Source organism: Canis aureus, chromosome 28 (genome assembly GCF_053574225.1).
Source record: "Canis aureus isolate CA01 chromosome 28, VMU_Caureus_v.1.0, whole genome shotgun sequence".
NCBI lineage: Eukaryota > Metazoa > Chordata > Mammalia > Carnivora > Canidae > Canis > Canis aureus.
The window spans coordinates 22,571,181-22,593,849 of record NC_135638.1 but is presented as its reverse complement, the minus strand read 5'-3'; the positions used below and the strand labels follow the sequence as shown (position 1 = coordinate 22,593,849).

The 22,669-nt window shown below is 39.8% G+C and overlaps 1 protein-coding gene across 11 annotated transcripts in view; it reads right to left on the bottom strand.

Moving 5' to 3' along the window:
• The window catches only part of NCOA2 (nuclear receptor coactivator 2), a 294,246-nt gene that overhangs the window by 54,057 nt on the left and 217,520 nt on the right, over positions 1 to 22,669 (bottom strand). For all 11 annotated transcript variants that reach the window (XM_077876608.1, XM_077876606.1, XM_077876604.1 and 8 more), the window contains 3 exons: positions 9,656 to 9,759; positions 5,451 to 5,628; positions 2,117 to 2,305 (listed from right to left, as the gene is read on the bottom strand). In XM_077876608.1, coding sequence (XP_077732734.1) covers positions 2,117 to 2,305; positions 5,451 to 5,628; positions 9,656 to 9,759 — 471 coding nt within the window. The remainder of the gene's footprint in view (positions 1 to 2,116; positions 2,306 to 5,450; positions 5,629 to 9,655; positions 9,760 to 22,669) is intronic.

Genomic DNA, 22,669 nt, shown 5'->3' with positions numbered 1-22,669 from the left:
GAGAAAATCAAAACATCAAGTTTAAGTAAGCTGCCCAACACCATACAAAACTGGTGAAGCCAGGATTTGAACCTGAGCATACCATGGCTCAGAAACCCTACTCTCATGCCATACTGTATTAACATCTAGAACCAGACTTTAAATGTACAAAAGTGTTTAAATATACAGCACAAAATCAAGTCTCTTTTTTATACCACTTTAGAACAGTTTCCTAGATAGGTGAATTAGCAGTACTCGGTCTGTTACATAAAAAGAAAAAAAAAATCCCTCAACATTACATACCTATATAAAAACTTAATTTTGAAAAATTATGATATCTATGAGAACTCTATTACTTTTCAGTGAACTTTAATTACAAATTACATATATATGTGTGTATATATAGAATATACATAATTAAATACATATATAATATATATAATTAAATATATATATATATATATATATATAAATTAACTACAGATCTTCCTCAACTCACAATGGGGTTATATCCTGATAAATCCATTTTAAGATGAAAATACCGTAAGTTGAAAATGCATTTAATGCATCTAACCTACCAAACATCATAACTTAGCCTAACCTATCTTAAATGTGCTCAAACGCACTAGTCTACATAAAGCCTATGTTTAATAAAGTGTTGGCCATCTCATATAATTTATTAAATACTATACTGAGAGTGAACAACAGGATGGATGCATGGGTACAGAACGGTTTTAAGCGAACCGGCTGTTTGTCCTTGTGATCGCATGGCTGACTGGGAGCTGTGGCTCACTGTCTGCTGCCCAGCATCCTGAGAGAGTATTATTATAGGCTTATTGCTAGCCTGGGAAAAGATCCAGATACAAAACCTTGAAGTATGGTATTCACTGACTGTGTATGGCTTTTGCACATCAAAAAAAGTAAGTCAAACCATTGTAAGTCAGTGATATTCTGGAGTATCCCCCCCTGCCGCCCCATTCTGGAGTATTTAATGCCAATCATGGTTCAGGCATATTGACTTTATCCTTACTACATTGTGATACTGGTATTGTTGACATCACTTGGTAAGAGAATAAACTGACACTCAGAGAGGTAAAAAAAACTTGCACAAAGCCACAAAGTTGGTAAGTGGCTGAATTAAGAGCTGGTTTGTCTGATGATAAAACCAATGAGGCTTCCATTCACCAGTGCTCCTCTGCCTTCTCTCCTCTGCTATGCATGCATTCTGCATGCACTGCCTCGTACGAGAGAGTGACAGCAGCATGGAATGGCTCGCTTGGAGAGCACAGGAGCGGATGCTACATCAGCATCTCATTAAGGGGAAGGGCCTAAGAATTTAAGAGTTTAAAATCCTCTCCATTCCACACTCCCATCTCCATTCTCTCTTAAGTATCATTCTATTACACCATATTCTGGACCCTGCATCCATGGATAAACTATATGGAATCCATTAACTCCTGCAAAGTATATGAGAAATATTGTTTGTACTTGCGCATTTTTCTAGGTCTAAGATCAGTAGCTCGCAGTGGACATTTGGAATAGCCTAGGATCCCTGGAAAGCTTAACCACGGACAGAGCTTTAGGAGGGTAGCCACTAGTCATATATGGCTATGTAAATGTAAACCTAATAAAATAGAAAATTTGATCCCCCAATTGCATTATTGACATTTCAAGTGCTCAAGCAGCCATGTGCAGCCAGTGGAGACTGCAACAGACATTGATGATACATAATACTACCATCAATGCAGAATATTCTATAGATAGTGATGTTTTAAAGACTTAAAAATTGAATTTATCAAAAAACTTAAGTGGGTTAAAAAGAATGAAGAAACTGGGAAGCCCCGTGGCTCAGTGGTTTAGCGCTACCTTCAGCCCAGGGTGAGATCCTAGAGACCTGGGATCAAGTCCCACATCGAGCTCTCTGCATGGAGCCTGCTTCTCCCTCTGCTTGTGTCTCTGCCTCTCTCTCTCTATGTCTCTCATGAATAAATAAATAAAATCTTAAAAAAAGAAAAAAGAATGAAGAAACTACTTCTAAAGTTTTGTGTGGCCACTCATTTTAGATAATAAAGTATGAAAAAAGCAGTGCAAGAATAAATATGCAGATATATAAAATATCCCACAGATTTGGCCTTACCTTCTCCTTCTTCTTTGATGGACTTTGGTTGAGAGACGGCAAAGCACTGCATAGTTTCATATTTTTGATGTGCTTCCTGGTTATCATGACCTTCCTCTTCCGAGTCAGGTAATGGTTTTACCAGCATCCGACAATTGAAGGTATGGCTATTCCGTCTAGGAGGTTCGCCAGACCAGGATCCCCCATTCACTGAACGAGGCAAAAGCAATCTGACAATTATAAAGGAACTAACCTTGGACTTGCTGCTACCAAATTAACAAAACGAAGCAAATGTTTTAACAATTTCAGAAAATGCTTGGGATTTTCCAAAAAATTTTCATACTTCTTACTCTTCATTCTGACTCCTTCAAGTTCAGGCCTTGCTTATTTATTACTAGAACGCAGTTCTTCTTCATTTTTGGGTTTTCCTTACTCTGGTTTCTTGGAAATTTGGTTCAACCTACTTGTATTCCAGCTTCAGAAGTGTTGCCCCCTGCCTAAAAATCTCTAACTGGCACCAACTGCAGCATGCATTAAGTTAGAGATATGAAGGCCATCTGAACTGATAAATGGCATCTCAGTAGCCAGCCTCATCGTACCCATCTAACCAGATCTCTTGTGTCTGCCAGCACGAGCCTCCCCAGCCATCCCCACTAGCACACCTGTGCTCCTGCTACTTTGTCTCAGGTGTCCAGCTGCCTCTATTTCTCTCACCCAAAAGTATCCTGCTCTAAGGCTGAGATCCCCACACTGCCTCCTCTCACAGATTGTTCTTTTGTAGAAATTTTAGTGTGCATCTTTAACTTGGCTGTTGCTGAATTACTCTATTGTAGCTTTTTCTTTTGTTTCGTGTATATTTCTCCGTAAGATTAAAAAATCCTAGGGACACCTGGGTGGCTCAGTGGTTGAGTGTCTGCCTTTGGCTCAGGGTGTAATCCTGGAGTTCCAGGATTGAATCCCATATCGGGCTCCCTGCAGGGAGCTTGCTTCTCCCTCTGCCTATGTTTCTGCCTCTTTCATGAATAAACAAATAAAATCTTGAAAAACAAGACTAAAAAACCCTTGTGGATGCACTGCTAATGTCACTTCTTTTTTATCAAGTGAAAGACTACTTTACATGTCTTCTACTTTAGTGTCAATACTTAGAAATGTATGTATTAGCTGAAGAAAGATAATGACATGGAGGAAAGACACTGTTTTTTTTTGGGGGGGGGGATGTGTTAGAGAAACCAAGAGAAATGAAAGAATGACTGATTTTGAGAATTGAAGGGTGTTTACAGATCACCAGATCAACTTTCTCATTCTACAGATGAGAAAACTGATGAGAAAGATATTCGGCTACTGAAAGAGCTGGAATCAGAACCAAACCTAACCCTCATTTTGGTTGTCTTTTCTTTACTGTTCTTTATGTTTTATCTAAAAAATATTACAACCAGTAGGACAATGAAAGAGGGGATCAAAAAAAGGGCCAGTGATAAGCAAACATATTCTCAAAACTCACTAGTTGGAAAATGCTAATAAACCCATAGCCACTGGGTTGCAAAGGAATAAAGACAAAAACACAGCCCAGAAAGAAAAAAGGAAACATCAAGTTAACTGTAAGAAACTGTTTTAGAATTACAGAAGGAACCATAGCTAGCTTTATATGTCTGTGCAGACATTTGGGAAGTTTATTCCACCATCAGTATTCTTAAAAGCTGATTTACATAATGGCTAATACACCGAGAAATCAAAGAAGAAAGAAAAAAAGAGTTCTTATTAGCTTAGGTTAATAAGTAATTTTAAAATATAGAAAAAGTATGATATAAAGTAAGGAAAAGAGCTCTTTAGACAACTGAATTAATAATAGTGAATTAATAAGTATAGGTCCTTTGAGGAAGTCATAAAATTAGTGAAGAGATTTGAAATATTAGTTACTTGAAATAAGAAATCCCATTTTCTTGTTCATTTACTAGAGAATATAATAAAAGAATCTCACATGAGTATTCATGCTTTGTATTACTGTTGCAGTCCCTTTGAAAAAAGGGTTAGTCTATCAAGGCAAAGCTAACCATAAAAGGGCCTTCTATTTATTGTGGTAACAATAAGACCAACTAATTCAAACCATTTGATAAAAAAGAACAGAAATACTTGCTAACTCAGGACTTGACCTTATTCTGTACTAAAATATGCACTTCCTTTTATCTGTGAAGATGTTCTTAGCGTCATCAGTCTAAGTGAGAATATTAAAAAAAGAACCACTTAGTAAGTGGGAACGGCCACAGTCTAGGGCAGCGACTAAGGTGGGTGCACACTGTGAACCGCCCACTTTAAAATATGGCCCTTGATAATCACGTACACCTTTGGACAGCATCTTCAAAACGAGATGAAGTCAGGAATGTGAGAACAGGGAGAGTGGGTAAGGAGGCAGTGTCTGATGGCGACACCCGCAGAGCCACCCAAGGGCCTGGGAAATAAAAGAGCCCATTCAGGGCTCCTAGGCTGACAGCATTTGAACCTCTAAATGCTACTTGTTCCCTAACATTTTTAGAACTCCCTATGCACCCACATGCATACTCTCTTCATAAGTAGGACTCAAAATTTTGGGGTTTTTTGGGAAGTTAAATCTCAAACTTTTTTTTTTTTTATTTTTTTTTATTTTTTTTTTTATTTATGATAGTCACAGAGAGAGAGAGAGAGGCGCAGAGACACAGGCAGAGGGAGAAGCAGGCTCCATGCACCAGGAGCCCGATGTGGGACTCGATCCCGGGTCTCCAGGATCACGCCCTGGGCCAAAGGCAGGCGCCAAACCGCTGCGCCACCCAGGGATCCCAAATCTCAAACTTATCATGACCTCCTACTTCTTAGGGTCAGAGAGAAAAAGTACAAAACTGAGTGAGCTGGCACTGCTCCAACAACGACACAAGGCCCAGGAAGACAGTTGCCACAGGATACTATCTCTCTGAATTATCTTCATGTACTTTAAATATAGGATCAAAATGATCATTCCAGGACACCTGGGTGGCTCAGTGGTTGAGTGTCTGCCGTCGGCTCAGGGCATGATTGAGGGATCCTGGAATCAAGTCCCACATCAGGCTCCCTGCAGGGAACCTGCTTCTTCCTCTATGTTTCTGCCTCTCTTTGTCTCTCATGAATAAATAAATAAAATCTTTAAAAAAAAAACAACCCTGATCATTCCTTCAAGATCACTGTCTGCAGATGGCCTCTTCTCCATGACTTTGAATACTTCATAAAAGTGTCTCTAAAGAACTACCTAGTTACTCCTATCCCCTATAGCCAGTCCTCTGTGACCCCTTCCGACCAAGAACAGGCAGGCATGGGGGGCAGCAGAGGCATCCGGCAGACCATCGTTTACCTATGGACTTTGGCAGCAGGTTTTTGACGAATTCCGTGTGGTCCCCAACGTGCAGGATGCCATACACGCTTTTGTTCATCAGCTCCTCTTGGTTGTATCTTAGGTACTGGGTCACATTCTCTGAAACGAACACAACGTTGCCTTCCAGGTTCACCACGAAGAAGAACCCATCTAGGGCCTGAGGGAAGAGGCACAAACTGTGAGGAAGGGTGCAACCGAAAATGGCACACAGTGGGTATGGAGGGATGGCCCCTGTGAGGGAGATGTGTCACTCACACGTGGACAGAAGAGAGAGTGCTCTGTCGCCACTCTTCTAATTTTGGGGAACAATGGGCACATTTCCTTACGGTGCAACTATTCCATCTTAGTAGGTGGGAGAGGGCCAAGATCAGGGTTTCTTGGTTGCAAACTAAATGACAAACACTTACTCTGTTATTTTATCAGGAGATGACTACTGCCAACTAAGTACAGGCATTTATCTGTATTTTCCAAATTATATTGATGGATTCCACCTTGCCAAGAATGTTTATGTTCCCAACCCAATACAAAGTAACTATGTTGTAAAGTTTCTCAGGTAATACAAGGGGACGAGAGGGTCACTGATAATTTTCCTCCAGTTGAAGGACAAAAAACAAAACAAACAACAAACCCCAAGCTTTGCTACCCTGAAAGCTGCCAGAGTTTAAAAGGAAAGAAGGGCTGGTGTTCTCAAACGTCAATCTTTTATTGTTTGGGGAAGGGGTCTGGGACGTATCTTTCTCATATGGCAATGGGGATCGCAGGCTGAGACGTGACCAGCACTGTCTTAAAACTGGAAGGGGGGGATCCCTGGGTGGCTCAGCGGTTTGACGCCTGCCTTTGGCCTGGGGCATCATCCTGAAGCCCCGGGATCGAGTCCCACATCGGGCTCCCGGCATGGAGCCTGCTTCTCCTTCCGCCTGTGTCTCTGCCTCTCTCCCTCTCTTTCTATGTCTATCATGAATAAATAAATAAAATATTAAAAAAAAAAACTGGAAGGGGACTTGAGGCCTTGTTTTTTGATAGTGAGAACTGGAAAGTTAAATAGTCGTGCCCTCCTATATTGTTTGTTCTCTGGGTCATCATGATGCAGATCCCTAACCACCTGGATAATGTTTTCCCCACAATGTGGCTTGGCCTCACTCCTCGTTGCTGTCATTCCAATCTAGATTAGGGAAGGACAGAAAGACTCCAGGATCACGTCAGGGAATAAAGATATGACAATAACTATGAGCATGTTTACTGTGCCTTAAACATACTGCGTCATCTGAAAATTTACAACTCTGAAAGTTATATTTTATCTTCTCCAATTAACAGAGAAGGAAGAAATTCAGGCTTAAAGAGGTGAAGTGATTTGCATAAGCTTTTGGAACTCAGTCAGGGGCAGAGCTGGACTCTGAATCCAGGGGGACCCAGACTCAAAAGCTCATGCTTGTGATTATTCTGCAGCAGGATGTTCTACTTCAATATTTACCCCGATCTGATCCTATCACGTTCACCGTGGTGATGTAAAAGTTGAGTACAGGGAGTTTCTCTTAGTGATTCTTCCTTTCCCTTTCTGATCCGTGTTTGTCAGAATCCTGATTTATGGCCTAGGTGAGTGATCAGAACTAGGAAAGGCTTGATGTTGATCAGGAAAACCTGGAAACAAGGCCACCTGGTCTACCCAGTTTATGCCATTGGGTTTCCCCATGCTATGGATTTGCTACTATCTTTAAGGAGAATGTTACATGTACATGTTGATAGAACAACATGTATGGATGGGGCATAGTTTGCTTTTCCTTGGGTTATTGTTTAACAGGCTCCTATTTTGTGAGCTTTCTTTGAATATATTCCATCTTTAATTCTATTTCCATCACAAAACTAAGTGCTCTCTTAAATTAGAAATGACCATAAGGCACCAGTAAAAAGCTCTTAAAAAAAAAATAACACCATTCAGTTTTAAGTTTTTCTTAAATATTTTGTCACGTTTTACCAATGCTATAAACAATAAGCAGGGCAAAGCAAGACTGTATGGAAATGGACTTCCATATTAGGTTGACATCAACCCCTGAAAACCTTGTGTAAGTGCATGCGAGTGTATCTCTGCGAAGGGAGAAAGGAGGTAAGTCAGTTGACTGGTTATGTGCCACAAGTCCTTTCAAACTAAGTGCTTTAGATATACATTCCCAGGGATTTTCATAAGTATATTACCTATAGTTCCCTTTTCAAAGTGCAAAGAGCTTCCCACTACTTTGTACTACAATTGAAAGATTGATTTGTAGCAAAGTTATGACTGAAAGGTGAAAGTGTTTCATCTTATAAGACTGTTTTTTTAAAGCACACTATGATACGCTGATGAAAAAAGCTGACATTTGGTTTTGTTGCCTAGCAACCACTATGCTATGATGTAAGCATGAGTGTGCATCTATGCCTAGGAACAGCTCAACGAGAACAAGTTTTCCCTATTTAAATTATTCCACATAAACAGGGATAAAGACTAAATTCAAACCTTAAAGTCACTAGATTCAAGCATTAGCTCTCTAACATATTTAACACTAAAGTCCTGCCACATAAGTACTCGCTCAAATCTGAATACAAAGAATTCTCAGAAGACTATTTTGAAACAGTAAAAACATTGATTTTATGAGAGAAGGCCCACTGATATTCTGCGATCTGATTTTTATAATCAATGAACTTGTTCTCAGAGGGCTTAGATCACAGTCTTGTGGTTACTCCAAATATTTCTTTTTAGAAGCCTCACAAATTTTTTCAGGATTTCTGATTATAGGACTTTCAGATTGCACCCTACGGTAATCTTCCCCCATATAAGGAACTGATGCAGATACTTGGGAATTTCCTAATAATCTAATAAACTAGATTATCATAATTTTCAAATCAGTTTTGTTTATAATTCAAAAAATTTTCACAAGAACATATCTCTTTCATCTAATTCTAAATAGTCTACCTTGTTTGAGTTTTCTTATCTGTTTCTAAGAACTAAGCAGGAAGTAGCACTCTAGCTTTCCTTATTGACTCTGGAAAATCAGGTTAAATGTGTCTTTGCTTTTTCCCTGAAAATTGTACTTGGATATCAAGCTACTGACTTAAGAGAAATAAGCAAAGGACAACACAGGGTCATTTAGAGTCTTTTGACTAGTAGGTCCATCTCCAGAAATTCTGTTATTTCTAAATACAAAGATTGGGTCAGACGATTTTTAATTTTTTCTGTGTGCCTCCTTCACCTTCCAAGTGTCTGATAAATTTTCACAAAATGAGATTTTCTAAAAATAAAAATCATCACATGCACCAACTGAAAAAAAGGGGCAATCGCTGGTTATCTTTGCTTTAAAAATTCTAATTTCTCATATATGTGCAGCTATTACCACAAGATAAAAGTGATTCTACATGGCAATGCTGCCCAGCTTCCGGCCATGCAGTGCTTTTCAATCTCATCGTATCATCAGCAGAGTAAATTATCCTGAGAACTGACATAATTTATGTCTCAGGGCTCCTCTGCTTCTTGTTATATATTCACCGACATTTTTTTCCCTCATCTTCCCATAGCCTACATCTTTAATTTTAATTTTGGAATAGGTACAGCAAAGCACTTGGTGTTTAACACTGTACTAGTTAATAAAATAGGAAAGCTAGACTTCACAAATTCTCAACAGTAGTCTGGTGATAAACCTTCCCAGAGTTAATAAAGAACAGGGAGTTAAGACCAACCACTACACTTGTGATGCTTAACAGTTCTGCCTGTTATTTCAGTTTTCATCTTTGTGAGATAAACTAGTTTGAAGCAGCATAAATAAAAAGCACAAACCTTCATCTGGTCCTTGAATTTTAACCTGCCTATATAGGCATATGGATATGGCACATATAAAACCTAAAAATTGGGGGAACATTTCAAATGAAAATTATAACATGGAATTTAATAGGACTTGTGAACATGGTTTTCCAAAATGAATGCTGTCTGGTAATCTGGTTCGTGTAAGTATCTATTGATACTTTGAAATGTGTATGTGCTGAAATCAGGAGCTAGATGAATGCATATTAGTGAGCTCCAGAGGTCAGCAGTACTTCAAACCTTAAGAGTAAAAATTAAGTGTAGACGGTCCTTAAATTACATTCACCTGAAAATTAACCATAACAATGTGAAGACCAACAACAGTGCAAGGTACATAACCAAAATGAGGGTATGGTACCTCAAGCATCATAGGCCCCAGGGCATCCTTGTCGATGACACCCTGCCCTGTAGATGACACATCTGACTTCTGCACTTCATCTATGTTGGCGGCGGCTGCTTTCTCTGCAACAAACATAAGTGTGAATTAAATGGCAGTGCTTTTTCAAGGACAGAATGACACAGAAACATTTTTATTGTGATGATTCTTAAAATCTCCAGTGGAATCAGACAGGGGCTATAAAAGAGTTAGAACACATTCTCACTGCCATTGGATGGGAGACACTTGCTGGAAGCAGCAACCAGAACATTAACTTTTCACCTCCAGAACCTGTGGCTCAGATCTCCTTTTCAGGCAGTTGATAAAATGACTTTAGTGGTTTCGTGCTAGTCCCCGACAAGCATTTTTTTTTTCTAGATTACAAAACTGCTATATGCTATGGCACAATTAGGCTCTACTCAGGAGACTCCCCAAACTAGGATAACAAGAGGTCTGTCGTTCAGAATTCAGTAGCATATCTCTGATTAGAGATACATTTGTACATACCTGGAGAAGGAAATAAAAAGGAGTCCCAACCTCCTATGGCTGCCCCCATGTGACAAGCTCTAACAACTGCCTTATGGACTCTTGTACTGCTCCACCTCGTGTCACACTCGCATCTAAGTAGCCTAAAAGATGTGATCCCTATCTTGTAGAAGGTGCTTAACGATTTAAGGCAGACAGAAGAGGCACCCTATCAGGCACCCAAAGGAGTTCAATGGCTGCCCTTTTATCTAGTCCAGAGATGCACAACACCTGCTCCCGGATTACAACAAGCGAGGCAGCATTCAGGCCTGGAGGGCCTGGGAAAACACTCCATCCATCATGATTAATTCTCAGAGAACAAATAGATGCGCAGTTGTCAATATATATGCAAAGTCGTTATTTCCAGAATACCAAAAAAAGTTTAAAGCATAACAGGTACATATCGTCAGCTTGCTAGAAAACAACACAAAAACAATGTGCCAATTATTTGTACCTGAATAAATTATATCTTTATTTACACTGCATGTTATCACTGTAATTAAATGCAAATAAAGAAAACTGTAAATCGATTTAGTACTCAGGATCAACCTGCTTTCATGACTTTGGTAAATTTCTCTGTAGTTGCTTCTTCTTCTTCTTCTTCTTTTTTTTTTTTTTTTTGTGGTAGTAAAGATTTTATAGGGTATTCTTAAAATCCGAAAAGCTTAAGTGGTACCTGAGAACCTAGAACATAACTAGGAATTATTCAGGTTCTCCAAATCTTGCCACTGCCAGGATGAAGTGCTTCCACATGGATATTTATCAGTGCAATGGAGAAGAAGAACTGTGTGAATTCAAGTCTAAGTTCAGCCACTTAGAAGTATGAGTCAGGGGAAGTCATTCCAACTTTTTAAGGCTTTAGTACCTGCCTTCTGTACATCATGGATTCTGACAGGAGTAAATGGGATGATATATAAAACATCTTCTAAAAACTATGAAGTAGTTTACAAATATAACTTACTGCTAGCATATTTTGTTAGTTCTTCCTGAGTTCCAAATGTAGTAACTTCTTCACAGAGTTTATCATAAGCAGACTGTATCTGCTTTTCCAATTACTATATTCCTGGTTCACCTCCTTAGATCTAAATAATTGTGATCCCTTATTAAGAGAGGCAGGACTTGGGGCGCCTGGGTGGTTCAGTTGGTTGGGCATCTGACTTTTGATTTCAGCTTGGGCTGTGATCTCAGGTTGTGAGATCGAGCCTGACTTCGTGCTGGGCTGCTCGCTCAGCTCAAAGTCTGCTTGAGATTCTCTCTCTCTCTGCCCCTCTCCCTCCCCATCATTTATTTTAAAATGAGAGAATGAGTGGGGATGGGGGGTGGGGAGAGGACTTATCTGGTAGCCTTTATTGAGTTTATAAACTCAATAAATAATGTGAGGATCTCTCAGTCTTCCTTTTGTTTTTTTTCTTACTGTCTTCCCTAGCTCTTGTTAAGTACTTTACCTCTTGGCTCTACCTGCAGGCTTGGTGTCAGCCCAATTCCTCAGCCTCAATGGGGTAGGAAGTACCTCAGGCTCTCCAGATAATTACGGCAGATGACCTTCCTCCCCCCAGTCCACCCCATTTTTCTTTTTCTTTTTTTTTTTTTTTTATTTAAGAGTCACACAGAGAGAGAGAGGCAGAGACACAGGCAGAGGGAGAAGCAGGCTCCATGCACCAGGAGCCCGACGTGGGATTCGATCCCGGGTCTCCAGGATCACGCCCCGGGGCAAAGGCAGGCGCTAAACCGCTGCGCCACCCAGGGATCCCCACCCCATTTTTCTAGAATCTTTTTCACCGCTAAACATATCCCAAGTAAATGCACACTGGGCATATACTGTTTTTTCTTTGCTGGTTCACTCTGTAAAGCTGCAGATTTCTCCTCAGTTTCCACTCCCTTTCCTACCCACCAGTCCAGGAACAGGACTGACCCTGTCACCTGCTGCTTCATCTAATTTAGCAGCCCGCTTCTGTGGAGATACCAGCAGGCTTCAGGTCTAAGGATCCTGAGTTTCATTAATACTAAATCTTAAAACTCATAAAATAGACATTATATATTTATGTAGTCCTACTGTATTCTAATTCATTTCTTGTCTTTGGTGTTGGGATAGTGTGAGAGCAATGTGCTAACAGCCTGCAGAAAGAGTAATTTGCAGCCTTTGCTCTGCCTCCTGACTCTTTGCAGGAGCATCATGCTCCCCTCAGGAACATCTTTTGGCAGCAGCATTCTCAAATTGGAATGGTGTACATGAGCAGACAACCTCCCTAGAGAGGATCTATCAGAATTTGAAGACTAAAAAGGCTTTCTTTGCATGACATTCTGATACATCTTCCTGGGAAAGTATGCTGTCCTCCCCACTCTCTGCAGTGAGAATCACAGTCCAGGAAATGGTACGTGATCCCCATCAGAAGGGAAGTTTCATGAAGGGGGCACTGTGTCTGTATCTGTAATGGGCACTGTCCCGTATTTCAGAACGGGTTTTCACTAAGTATTCAGTGGCTGACAGACTAGATCCTGACCTCAGGCACTTATTCCCAGATGTGTAGGAGGTAAGGAGAGGTGGGTGTAGGTGGAAAAAGAACAAAGTTCCTCCTTTAGGCCTAACAGCCCTCCAGGGTGCAGGGGGAGGAATGGGACAGGTAGGCGGGGGCAGAAATACAGGGAAGAGGTTTCCTGAGAAAATAAAACAAATCATCTTGTCTTGCCTTCCTCAGTAAGTTTCAGGGCATCTAACATTCTCTTGGGTCCCCAGTTCTCTTATTCTTCCACTGTTGAAACTGGTGGCTTTGTTCTTTTAAAGAATGAATTGATTAATTCAGATTTATGTTGGGGGAAAGTGAGACATGAGGCACAAGCTACAATTCACAGGCAATTCTGTACTACTGCTGACCGCTAGAAGACAGCAGGCTATGTGATATAGGAGACTCTGCTACCACAACAGTCAGAAATTCCGGGTTTTGGTGGGGTCTATGATAATGCCAGTTGTAGGGCATAATAAATACATAATACAAAAAAATCGTTCAGATTTTTTAAAAAATAAATTTATTTTTTATTGGTGTTCAATTTACCAACATACAGAATAACACCCAGTGCTCATCCCGTCAAGTGCCCCCCTCAGTGCCCGTACCCATTCACTCCCACCCCCCCACCCTCCTCCCCTAGTTCGTCTGTGATAATCAGTTTCCAAGCCTTTTAAAGACAAGCAATATACCTTGTGAGATGTTTACACTCTGAGGGCCTGATCATCCTTCTGTAGACCCAAATGTCCCTAAATTCATCCATTAATATTTTGTGGACTTTAAAAAACAACGTACGAAAACCCAATCTTGCAGGTCCTTAAACACTGATAAACTTTCATGCTGGGGTGTCCTAAGTATTCTAGCAACATGCTCAGACACTGAATTTTGAATTCTTATCAGAAAATATGTAGAATGAGGATCATAACTACATTGCATTTTATTCTAAAAATCTACAGATCAGATGAAATTTAGGATAAGGGCCCCAAATTTAAAGTAGGAGATGGGGATCCCTGGGTGGCGCAGCGGTTTGGCGCCTGCCTTTGGCCCAGGGCGCGATCCTGGAGACCCGGGATCGAATCCCACATCGGGCTCCCGGTGCATGGAGCCTGCTTCTCCCTCTGCCTATGTCTCTGCCTCTCTCTCTCTCTCTGTGACTATCATAAATAAATTAAAAAAAAATAAAGTAGGAGATAATTTAGATCTGGCAAAACGTGTGTTTGGATTAAAAATAATTATCACCTTGAAAAATTATTTGTATTGCTCAGACATGCCATTTCCCCCCTCTTTATCATATTCAACTGATAAATCTTTCAAAGGAGAAAAGCAGCTAACAGGAAGTCACAGAGAGTGAGTGGCCACCAGGAGGAAATCAACCAGTACCAATGGATCTGTTCAGCAGTCTATCTGTGTTGCAAGTGGAGTGAATAATCCTTGTCAGCTGAGAGATTAAATCTAGCTGGGAGGGCAAAACAATTACAATCGAACTAAATGAGAGCAATTTAGGGATAATTGCAAGGAACTAACTTTAAGTTCAAAGAAGAGATAAAAATCGTTGGACGTAGCTGAAAATATTTCAGTACGTTGTAACTGAGTTGGTCTCGGCAGGATAAGCAAGTGGATGGCAAAAGCAAGAACCTAAGAAGGAAACCAGCGGGAATGGACATGTGGCATCTGGCCCCGAGGAAATGTCAGCTTGGCCTCTGAAAACTAATGCAAAGGCTAAGAAACATTGGCAAAATTTTGTCTAAGCTGGAATTCTAGGAATCCCTGACTAAAAATGAAAACAATACAAATTTTACAAGATCGACTTGAAATTATATTAGTAGAATGTGTGCTTTGAAAGAAAACTCTAAATGAATCTATCGATTATCTGCAAGAGAATGTTGCAATATTTACACAATACTATTCACATAACTAAGAGCCTGGGAAATTTCACTATTTATAGAATAAATATGTAAGAGACAAAGGGTAAAGAATTTAGAGATTTTCACTCCTGTCCTCACTAAATGTTTGTATTATATGCATTTCCAACTGATTTGTCATCTAGTATTCAATCCTGTATTGAGTTCGTGCTTTCATTTCTCAATATTAAAGAGAATAAAATCAATAATATGAAATGATAGAAAACACTCAGAAGTACGGCTTTACCAATGTAATTGAAATCTAAATTAAACTGGCTGTTGAATTTATGTTTTGGGGTCCTTTCCATGAGGTAATTACTACTTCTGTTCAATGTTCAGCTGAGCCCTGAAATTAAATAGGAGGAAGGAAAGGACTCCAGTGAGAGATACATTATTACGATAACCGGACATATACTGGTATCCTGATGGAGACTTTCAGTAATTAGTATGCTATTTTTAAGGGCAGGATATAAATAAGCTTAAATCCTTAGATATATTTATACCTCTGTAAGTACAGCATTACTATACTAAAACACACTATTTAATATTTTTAAATTAGGCAGTTTTCTCAGCGGTCACAAATTATATTTACTTTTCTATATTTTGCATCCATTAACCACAAAAATATACTCTGTTACAAAAATATCCTTCAGTAAATTCGAGAGCAGAAAGATGTCCCAGAGTTTCATATGGTCAAAACCTTATGAAATCTCATTATTATAGATGGAACTCTTAAATCAGAAAAAGAGATGATAAAATTTAATTTTCAAAGCCTACAAAAAGATTTCTCCTTCATGCCGTGACTTCTGTTTCTTTCTGCTGCACTTTCGGCATTAAAGTTATTCTTTTTTAGATAAAGAATACGACCCAAGAGAATAACAATGAAAATAATAACTCGATCTCCTTCTTCCTCACTCCCCTAAAAGAGAAAAATATCATAAAACAGATAGGATCTTTTTCATAGCACAGTTTTACAAATGCAAAATCCTGATGAGAGACTGTCCAGAGACAGTCTTTCTCTGAGTGTCCCTTCCCTCCTGGGTGGCTGCTCCGAGAGCAATCCCATCCGGTTCCTTCCTCCATTTGCCTGCACTCCAGAAATCCAATACCAATTAATTAGATTTCCAGTTTCAAAGCAAAGAACAAAACCCCATCTCTTCAGGGACTGTATTAAGATGAGTCATACCACAAACTGGGGGAAAATCATTAATATTATATTCCATATGCTTTTCTTTACAAGTAATTATTGTTCATGTTTTCTCTTAAAAGGAAAAGTGAATAGGGAAGCATTTGATCTCTAGAAAGGTAAGTGATTTTAAAATGCAGGTTTTTTTTTTTTTTGAAGCAACTGGATTAAATTGCTCTTTATCACTGGTATCTACAGACATAAATTTGAAAGTAAAATTTAAGTTTCTGGTGAGAACAGCAACAAATCAGAAGCTGTGATTCTGGCAAAAAATGTATTTATCTTAAAAAAACTGCAATTAGCTATTTTTAAATTACAGGGTGGTATTTTTAAAAAGATCTTTACATGTTCTTTTAAAACATCACATTGATTTTTGGTAACTTAATCTTATAACATTAGGAGTCATGTCTACCTTGTTTATTTATTTGTATATTCTCAGCTGAACTGAGAATATACATTCCAAGGTTTTTTCCCAGAAATCACTGCCAGAACAGAGTGCTATCTCCTCACAGGGATGGAGGTCCTGGCTCAAGGGACAGCCACATAATTGTTGTAACTCCAGCAGCAGTGGCAATGACCACTGATGAAGTCTTAGAACCCTAAATGCTGTTTAACATCTGCCCTTTAGGGGGACAGGGTGATGTGGCCATTATGGAAGAGACTGACACTCTTTGTCTGAAGAGACTGTGGAAAATTTGTGGAAATTAGTCTATCTTTAAAAAGTCAGAATTCAAACAAGTATTAATTATTCATTCTGTAAAAAGACGTCAGCTGAAAGATAACTCATGGTAGGTCTTCACACAGATATAGAAAAAAACTTAGTGCCACCTGAGGTTTAGATACCTCTGACATGTGAAGCCAAGTAGGAGCTTAAAAGTTATTTTTATGTTTGGTCAAGCATGAGGTTAGTTGCTTTTAACTGAAGCAGTGTTATTTAAAGTATTAGAATCTTTGACTAAAATGGAACCTGATACTTTAGGCCGGTTTTATAATGAATTCTACTGCTTCAAAAATGAGTAAAATCACTCACCCAGAAACTATCAATTTTTCAGTAGACTGATGTCAAACACAAGTCAAATCACCTCCACAACAAATTTTCAGACTCTAGTGGAGTAGGTCCACAATTTTCATCTTTCCTTGCACTTAGGAGCTGGATGAATTCAGGTAAAGGGACTGTCAAACCTAGCAGTAGCAAGACGCATGTGGAGCCGAGTCACTGAAATAGTGACAGGCAATTTCTGGCCCAGCGCTATAGATTAAATATTACAGGAAAAGTTATGTAGCATCTCAAAGGTTCTAGAAGGTAAAACCAGAGAATTATGCATCTGCACCAACTAAAATTAGAAAAGCTGCCATATGGCTCTGTGAAGCCAGCAGCACATTCTTATTCATTAGGAAGCATTCTGCTAACATAAAAACACAAGGCCCTTCCTGTGCTCTCCAAATGTGTTTATCTTTTCAACATTAATGCACTATATATCATCAAGCTGGTGAAATCTCCTGCCGTGCATATTAAAACCGCGCAGCTGCACTTTCTTTAGTAGTGGGAGGGACCTAAGCCCCAAGTTGCCTCCCTCTTTCTGACACTGAGATTCTTGTTAACACATCATGGTTTCCCTTCAGTGGGAAGAAACAGCAACATTCACCAATCTCAAGGCTATCTCCACCCAGCAACCCCCACCCCCACCCCCACCCCCCACGCTCTGCTTCAGAGAAGGCGACATGCTTGGTTTTGTCTTCATCAATGGCGCGGGCACAACTACTTAAATAGAACTGACAATCATGCCACAAGTTTGGAATGTAAAGGCTCTACTTTTAAAATTAATGTACTACGCTTATCCAGACAGAAGACAGTAAAGAGAATAGACTCCAGATAGTAACTGGCTAGAAAAGGCTTTATCTCTCCTTATCACTGAATCTACTATTACCAATGTAGAATTCTATTTAGTACCCCACTTCACCTGTTACCTAGCAATATGGAATGCACTTTTAGGTAAAATAGGCCATGCACAGTCTTTCGTAGTTAAGCTACATGAGTAAATGACAATTTGTCCAAAATTGCTTTCTTTTACACAATCTAAATACGCCTGTACTGTGTGCAACCTCAGCATTTAGTCAGAATACTTCAAGGCAGCATATCTCCAAAGACCAAACTATACAGATGTTTTATTTCTTTCAAATACATAAACTAACTTAAGCAAGGCCAACAGAGTTACATTATAGGAGCATTCAATAAAGTTTCTGATAGTCTAAAACATGGAAAGGAAAGAAAAAGTTGTCTCTAAAATCCTTTAAAAGACTTTGGTCTAAGAAGTGTAAATATTTTCTCTCCCAAATCATTATCCTGTTTATTGGCATAGCTAGCATCATCACCCAATATTCCTACCTTACACCCCAGCAATTGTTATCAATCATCTCCCCAAATGCATCGTACTGTTTAAAGATTTCAAGCATTTTCTCGGACGGTTCTGTGGGCATAGATGCCCTTCTAACAGTTCTTTTTAAGACTCCATCACTGTTCCAGAAGCTCATTACAGTCAAGTGAGGTACCTTCCTCTGTGTTTCTACAATGCCCCATGCCCATTCCCATAACTGTGCACATTCACTGACCTGATGTTTTGAAATACTTGATTTGTTTACATCTTTGTTCCTTTTACTGCATTGTTGGCCCCTTGGCTACAAGAAAGGTCGTCTTATTCTAGATGCCTGGCATCTGGTGGGTGCTCAATAACATGGGTGTTAATACTGAACAGTTCTACCGCTGTTGCTGAAATTCAGTATAGCCAGGATCTAAAAATCACAAATGCCTCTTTAGAAGGATCTGTTCTGAAAAGCCTTACTGTATACTTAACATAATGGAGGTTTATTTTAAGAATCTGATTTTTGGACTCAATGTATGGGGTGGAGAAGAGATGAGAAAAAAGTCAGCCCCTATGGGGCCTCAAGTAATTCCCATGGTCAGGCCAATGGGGAAAGCATTCAGTGGTGGCTGGGAGGGGAGTCACTGAGGCTCTTTCTACATCTGAGAGAAGATGAGGGAAAACAAAAACAGACTGATTTTATTCATCTAGATTATAATCTAGGAAGTTATAACTTGCTTCATAAAAAAGAAGTAGCTTGGGCATCACAGGGGTTTTTAATCAGACTCTTGGATTTTCCCAACCACTGCTAGCTCCTAAGAAAATAAACCAACCCAGGAAGGGTCCTACAAGCCACCCATTTGCCTGTGGGCCCTGGAGAGAAGAGTGCTTCATTCAGTTTCTTGCTCCTTCCCCATGGTGGGCTGGGAGAGCCCGGCCTCTTGGGGTAAGAGCCAGGAGGCCACTTAGAAAGAAGACTGAAATTCCTAGAGAGGCTGGTAAGGTTCTGTTCTCAATCAACTTTGTCCATCCAGTGGCTAACAGAAAGCTTACCACCACAGTGATGTCCAATAAAAGCACAGGGGAGAAAGGGAGAGCTGCGGAGATGAGGGAAAGGAAGGAGGGCTGTTCCTCTGCCACCCCTCATCCCTTGCTGCCGCACTTCCTTCCAACTGCTCACAGGGCTTCAACCTCAAGCCCCTGCTTCACCTCCGGGGTGGATCTCCAGGGACTAACCTGCATCCCAGGACCTGACCTTCACTGGTCCCTTGGGGGGCATTCGTCCATGCCCAGGCATCCCGTGCTCCCCACTTCCCTTTCACTGACACGCATCTTGTTCTCGGATACATTGTATGTTCTACTTGTAAGACCTGCTAGCTTTTTTCTTCTGTTTTACTCCCATCTGGCTATTTGTCCCTTCCAGTTTTCTTCTACAGACGCAGGACCTGATGCCTGGGCCTCCTAGAGAGACTGTGACAGCTAGTTGTAGAGATACCCTCCTTTCCCCTGACTGTGATTCTAACAATACCACAGGGAGGCTACAATTCCCAGTTTCATTTTGCCTACTACCATCTATCCCCAGTCCCCTCACTCACAGTCTCTGCTTGAGCAATCATGGGAGGGCCTCAGGAGCGTGTTTTTTTAAAAGCAGGTGTTCCCAATTTAAAGCACCTAATGCAAGAAGCTGATAATAGAACATAGAATCATCCAATTTAGAGACCTAAAACATTAAATTATGCTAAACCATATCATCCTAGCAGAGAAAGCAAAGCAATGATAACAATGTGAGAACTTTGCATAAATATACATAGTAAGATGGCTCTGGCCAACCACAGAAGGCGGGGGGGGGGGGGGGGCAGGGAATAGAGCTGAGGGGGGGACATGCTACCAAGGGGAGGTCAGGCTTCATGAGAACTGTAAGGTGAATGCAGTGTCCATGGCAAGAGCTCTCTGTGCACAGGGACCAGGGACACAGTGCCCACTCCCAGGGTCAAGAGGCATGGGAGGGCCCAACGCTAGAGGTGGGCTCTGGAAAATCTTATCATCTGTGACCACCAAAATCCCCTGGGGGTAAAAATCTCTAGTAGCTAAAAAGGAGGTTCCTTCCAGATGAACTCTCCGGGTTAATTACTAAGACATAAACACAAAGTAAATCCTATGTGAATGTTTAGGGAAGAAAGGAAGAAACTACGAAGAGAGTAGGTCTCAAGCATTTTAGGCATTTTGAACAATCACTACAAAGTTTATCATTTCTTGTGAACCTGAAACCATCATCACTGGTGGTTTTGACAATCCTTCTATGTTTGCTTATGTTCCTCTTGGTTCAAAAAGATTGTTTTGGCTTTAGGGTTTTTTTTTTTTTTTCTTTCTTTCTTTCTTTCTTTCTTTCTTTCTTTCTTTCTTCTTTCTTTCTTTCTTTCTTGTTGGCTTGCTTTAGGGTTTTTTCTCTTTCTTTCTTTCTTTTTTTTTTTTTACTTATTAGGAACTATGCATGGAAGTGAAGCTACCTAATAGTAAAAAAAAAACAACAAGAACAACAACAACAACAAAAAATAAGAAAACAACATAAAAACAAAACCTGAAAGAATTGTATATATTCATTCCAGAGAAAGCCAGCTTGGGACCATAACCAGGTTTACTTTCCAGGGCTTCAGGTAGAAAGGAAGGTGTAAAAGTAATAAGTGTACAATCGTGGGTATAAGAAGAACTTAACTGTCAGAAGATCTAATGTTCTCTAAAACAGAACTTTTGTGGAGAAACTACACAAAGTATCGTTTTTGTATCATACAGAAACAGGACATTAGTATATTCTAATGCTTGACATAGTTTTGATTTGAACTCACATTTTTACATACAAAAGTGCGAGTATCCCTTTCCTCCCAACTAATCTCAAACTGGTTCTGCTCTTAGAAACTTGGGTTATCCACCACGGCAGTGCAGCGATCAGGGCTGACCACATACACAACAGGGTGCAGAGAGGGCACAGCTACTATGGATGGCTCATCTTCCGTGCTAAGGTCATTAGGGCCCTCTTACAGGCACAAACTGCCACCTCAAACTGTCTGGACCAAACGAGAAGCAAAACCTGGTAACACAAAGAGTCTGACTGGTTTCAAAGGCCAAATATATGCTGCTTCAGAATTTTTTAAAGCAAAGTTTGCCTACACAAACAAGGAGAAACTCAATTTGTATTTTTTTTACATTTTCAGTACATGTACCCAAACTCTGTCTGATCATGGGGAAGGATCACCTTATTTAGAGTAACAGATTAGGGGACGCCCGGGTGGCTCAGCGGTTGAGCGTCTGCCTTCAGCCCAGGGCGTGATCCTGGAGACCTGGGATCGAGTCCCACATCAGGCTCCCTCCATGGAGCCTGCTTCTCCCTCTGCCTATGTCTCTGCCTCTTTCTGTGTCTCTCATGAATAAACAAATAAAATCTTAAAAAAAAAAAAAATAGAGTAACAGATTAGGCAAGAAGAAGAATAATTTGGGAAGAATTCCAAAGTAGATCTTCCTAATTTCTAAAATATGAAGTTTCACGATCATTATCACAGTATCCGAAGTTCAAAAGACATTCTAGAAAAGAGTTCTTGTCAAATATTCATCCAATACTGTGCTTCATATTGACAACAGGAGTACATTTAAAGACTTCTTTAAAGTGATCCTTTAAATATGGCATGAAAACTCTCCAGGTTAAACAGGAATGGCAGTGAATCATCTATTTAAAACAGTAGGCAATTAAAAAGAAACAGGGGTCAGTTTCCCTCAGACACAGACATGCCTCACCGGACGTGGGAGCTGACATGAGGGCGTCAAAAACTGTGGCACCTGTTGGTTTCAAAGCCCAGCAAAAGTATAGACAAGAGCTGATCCCAATTTGCATAAGGCAGTTAAAATGAAATTTAAAAAGGCTGACATTTACAAAGACCCCTAAACTTGGTGTCCTAACTACCTTTCCTACAAGGGATTTTTTTCCTTTCTTTATATATGGTCCTATATTCTCCAGTACATTTTTTAAGTTAAGGGGGAAAATATGATACTTCCTCAGCAATTCCATAATTCTCTTGGATTTTCTAATTAAGGGCTCTCTTGGATACGAAGACTATTTAAGCAGTCAAATCGACTTGTAAGAAACTATCTTATTTAAAGTCTGACAGTTTTGTTCTTCAGTAAAAGTTACGGAAAAGATGAAGCCACAACTGAAAGACTTACAAATGAGTGCCGTGGCTAATTGATGGATAAATCAAAAAGAAAGAGGGGTTAATTTCTAGCTTCCATACAGGCCATGGAATATATAAAAATTAACTATCTAGTTATGTATAAAAAAAGACAGAATCATAATTAAGTTACTTCCTATCAACTAGTTCAAATTAGCTTAAGAGTATAGTCTTGTTTTACATATATTAGCCATGAGGTAAGTTTCCCCACCATTCTACAATCCTTCAAATAAGGACATAAAATCTTCATAAAATTAATTCTTCCTACTTTCAATTCTAATTATCCTACTTAAGCTTCCAAATGCT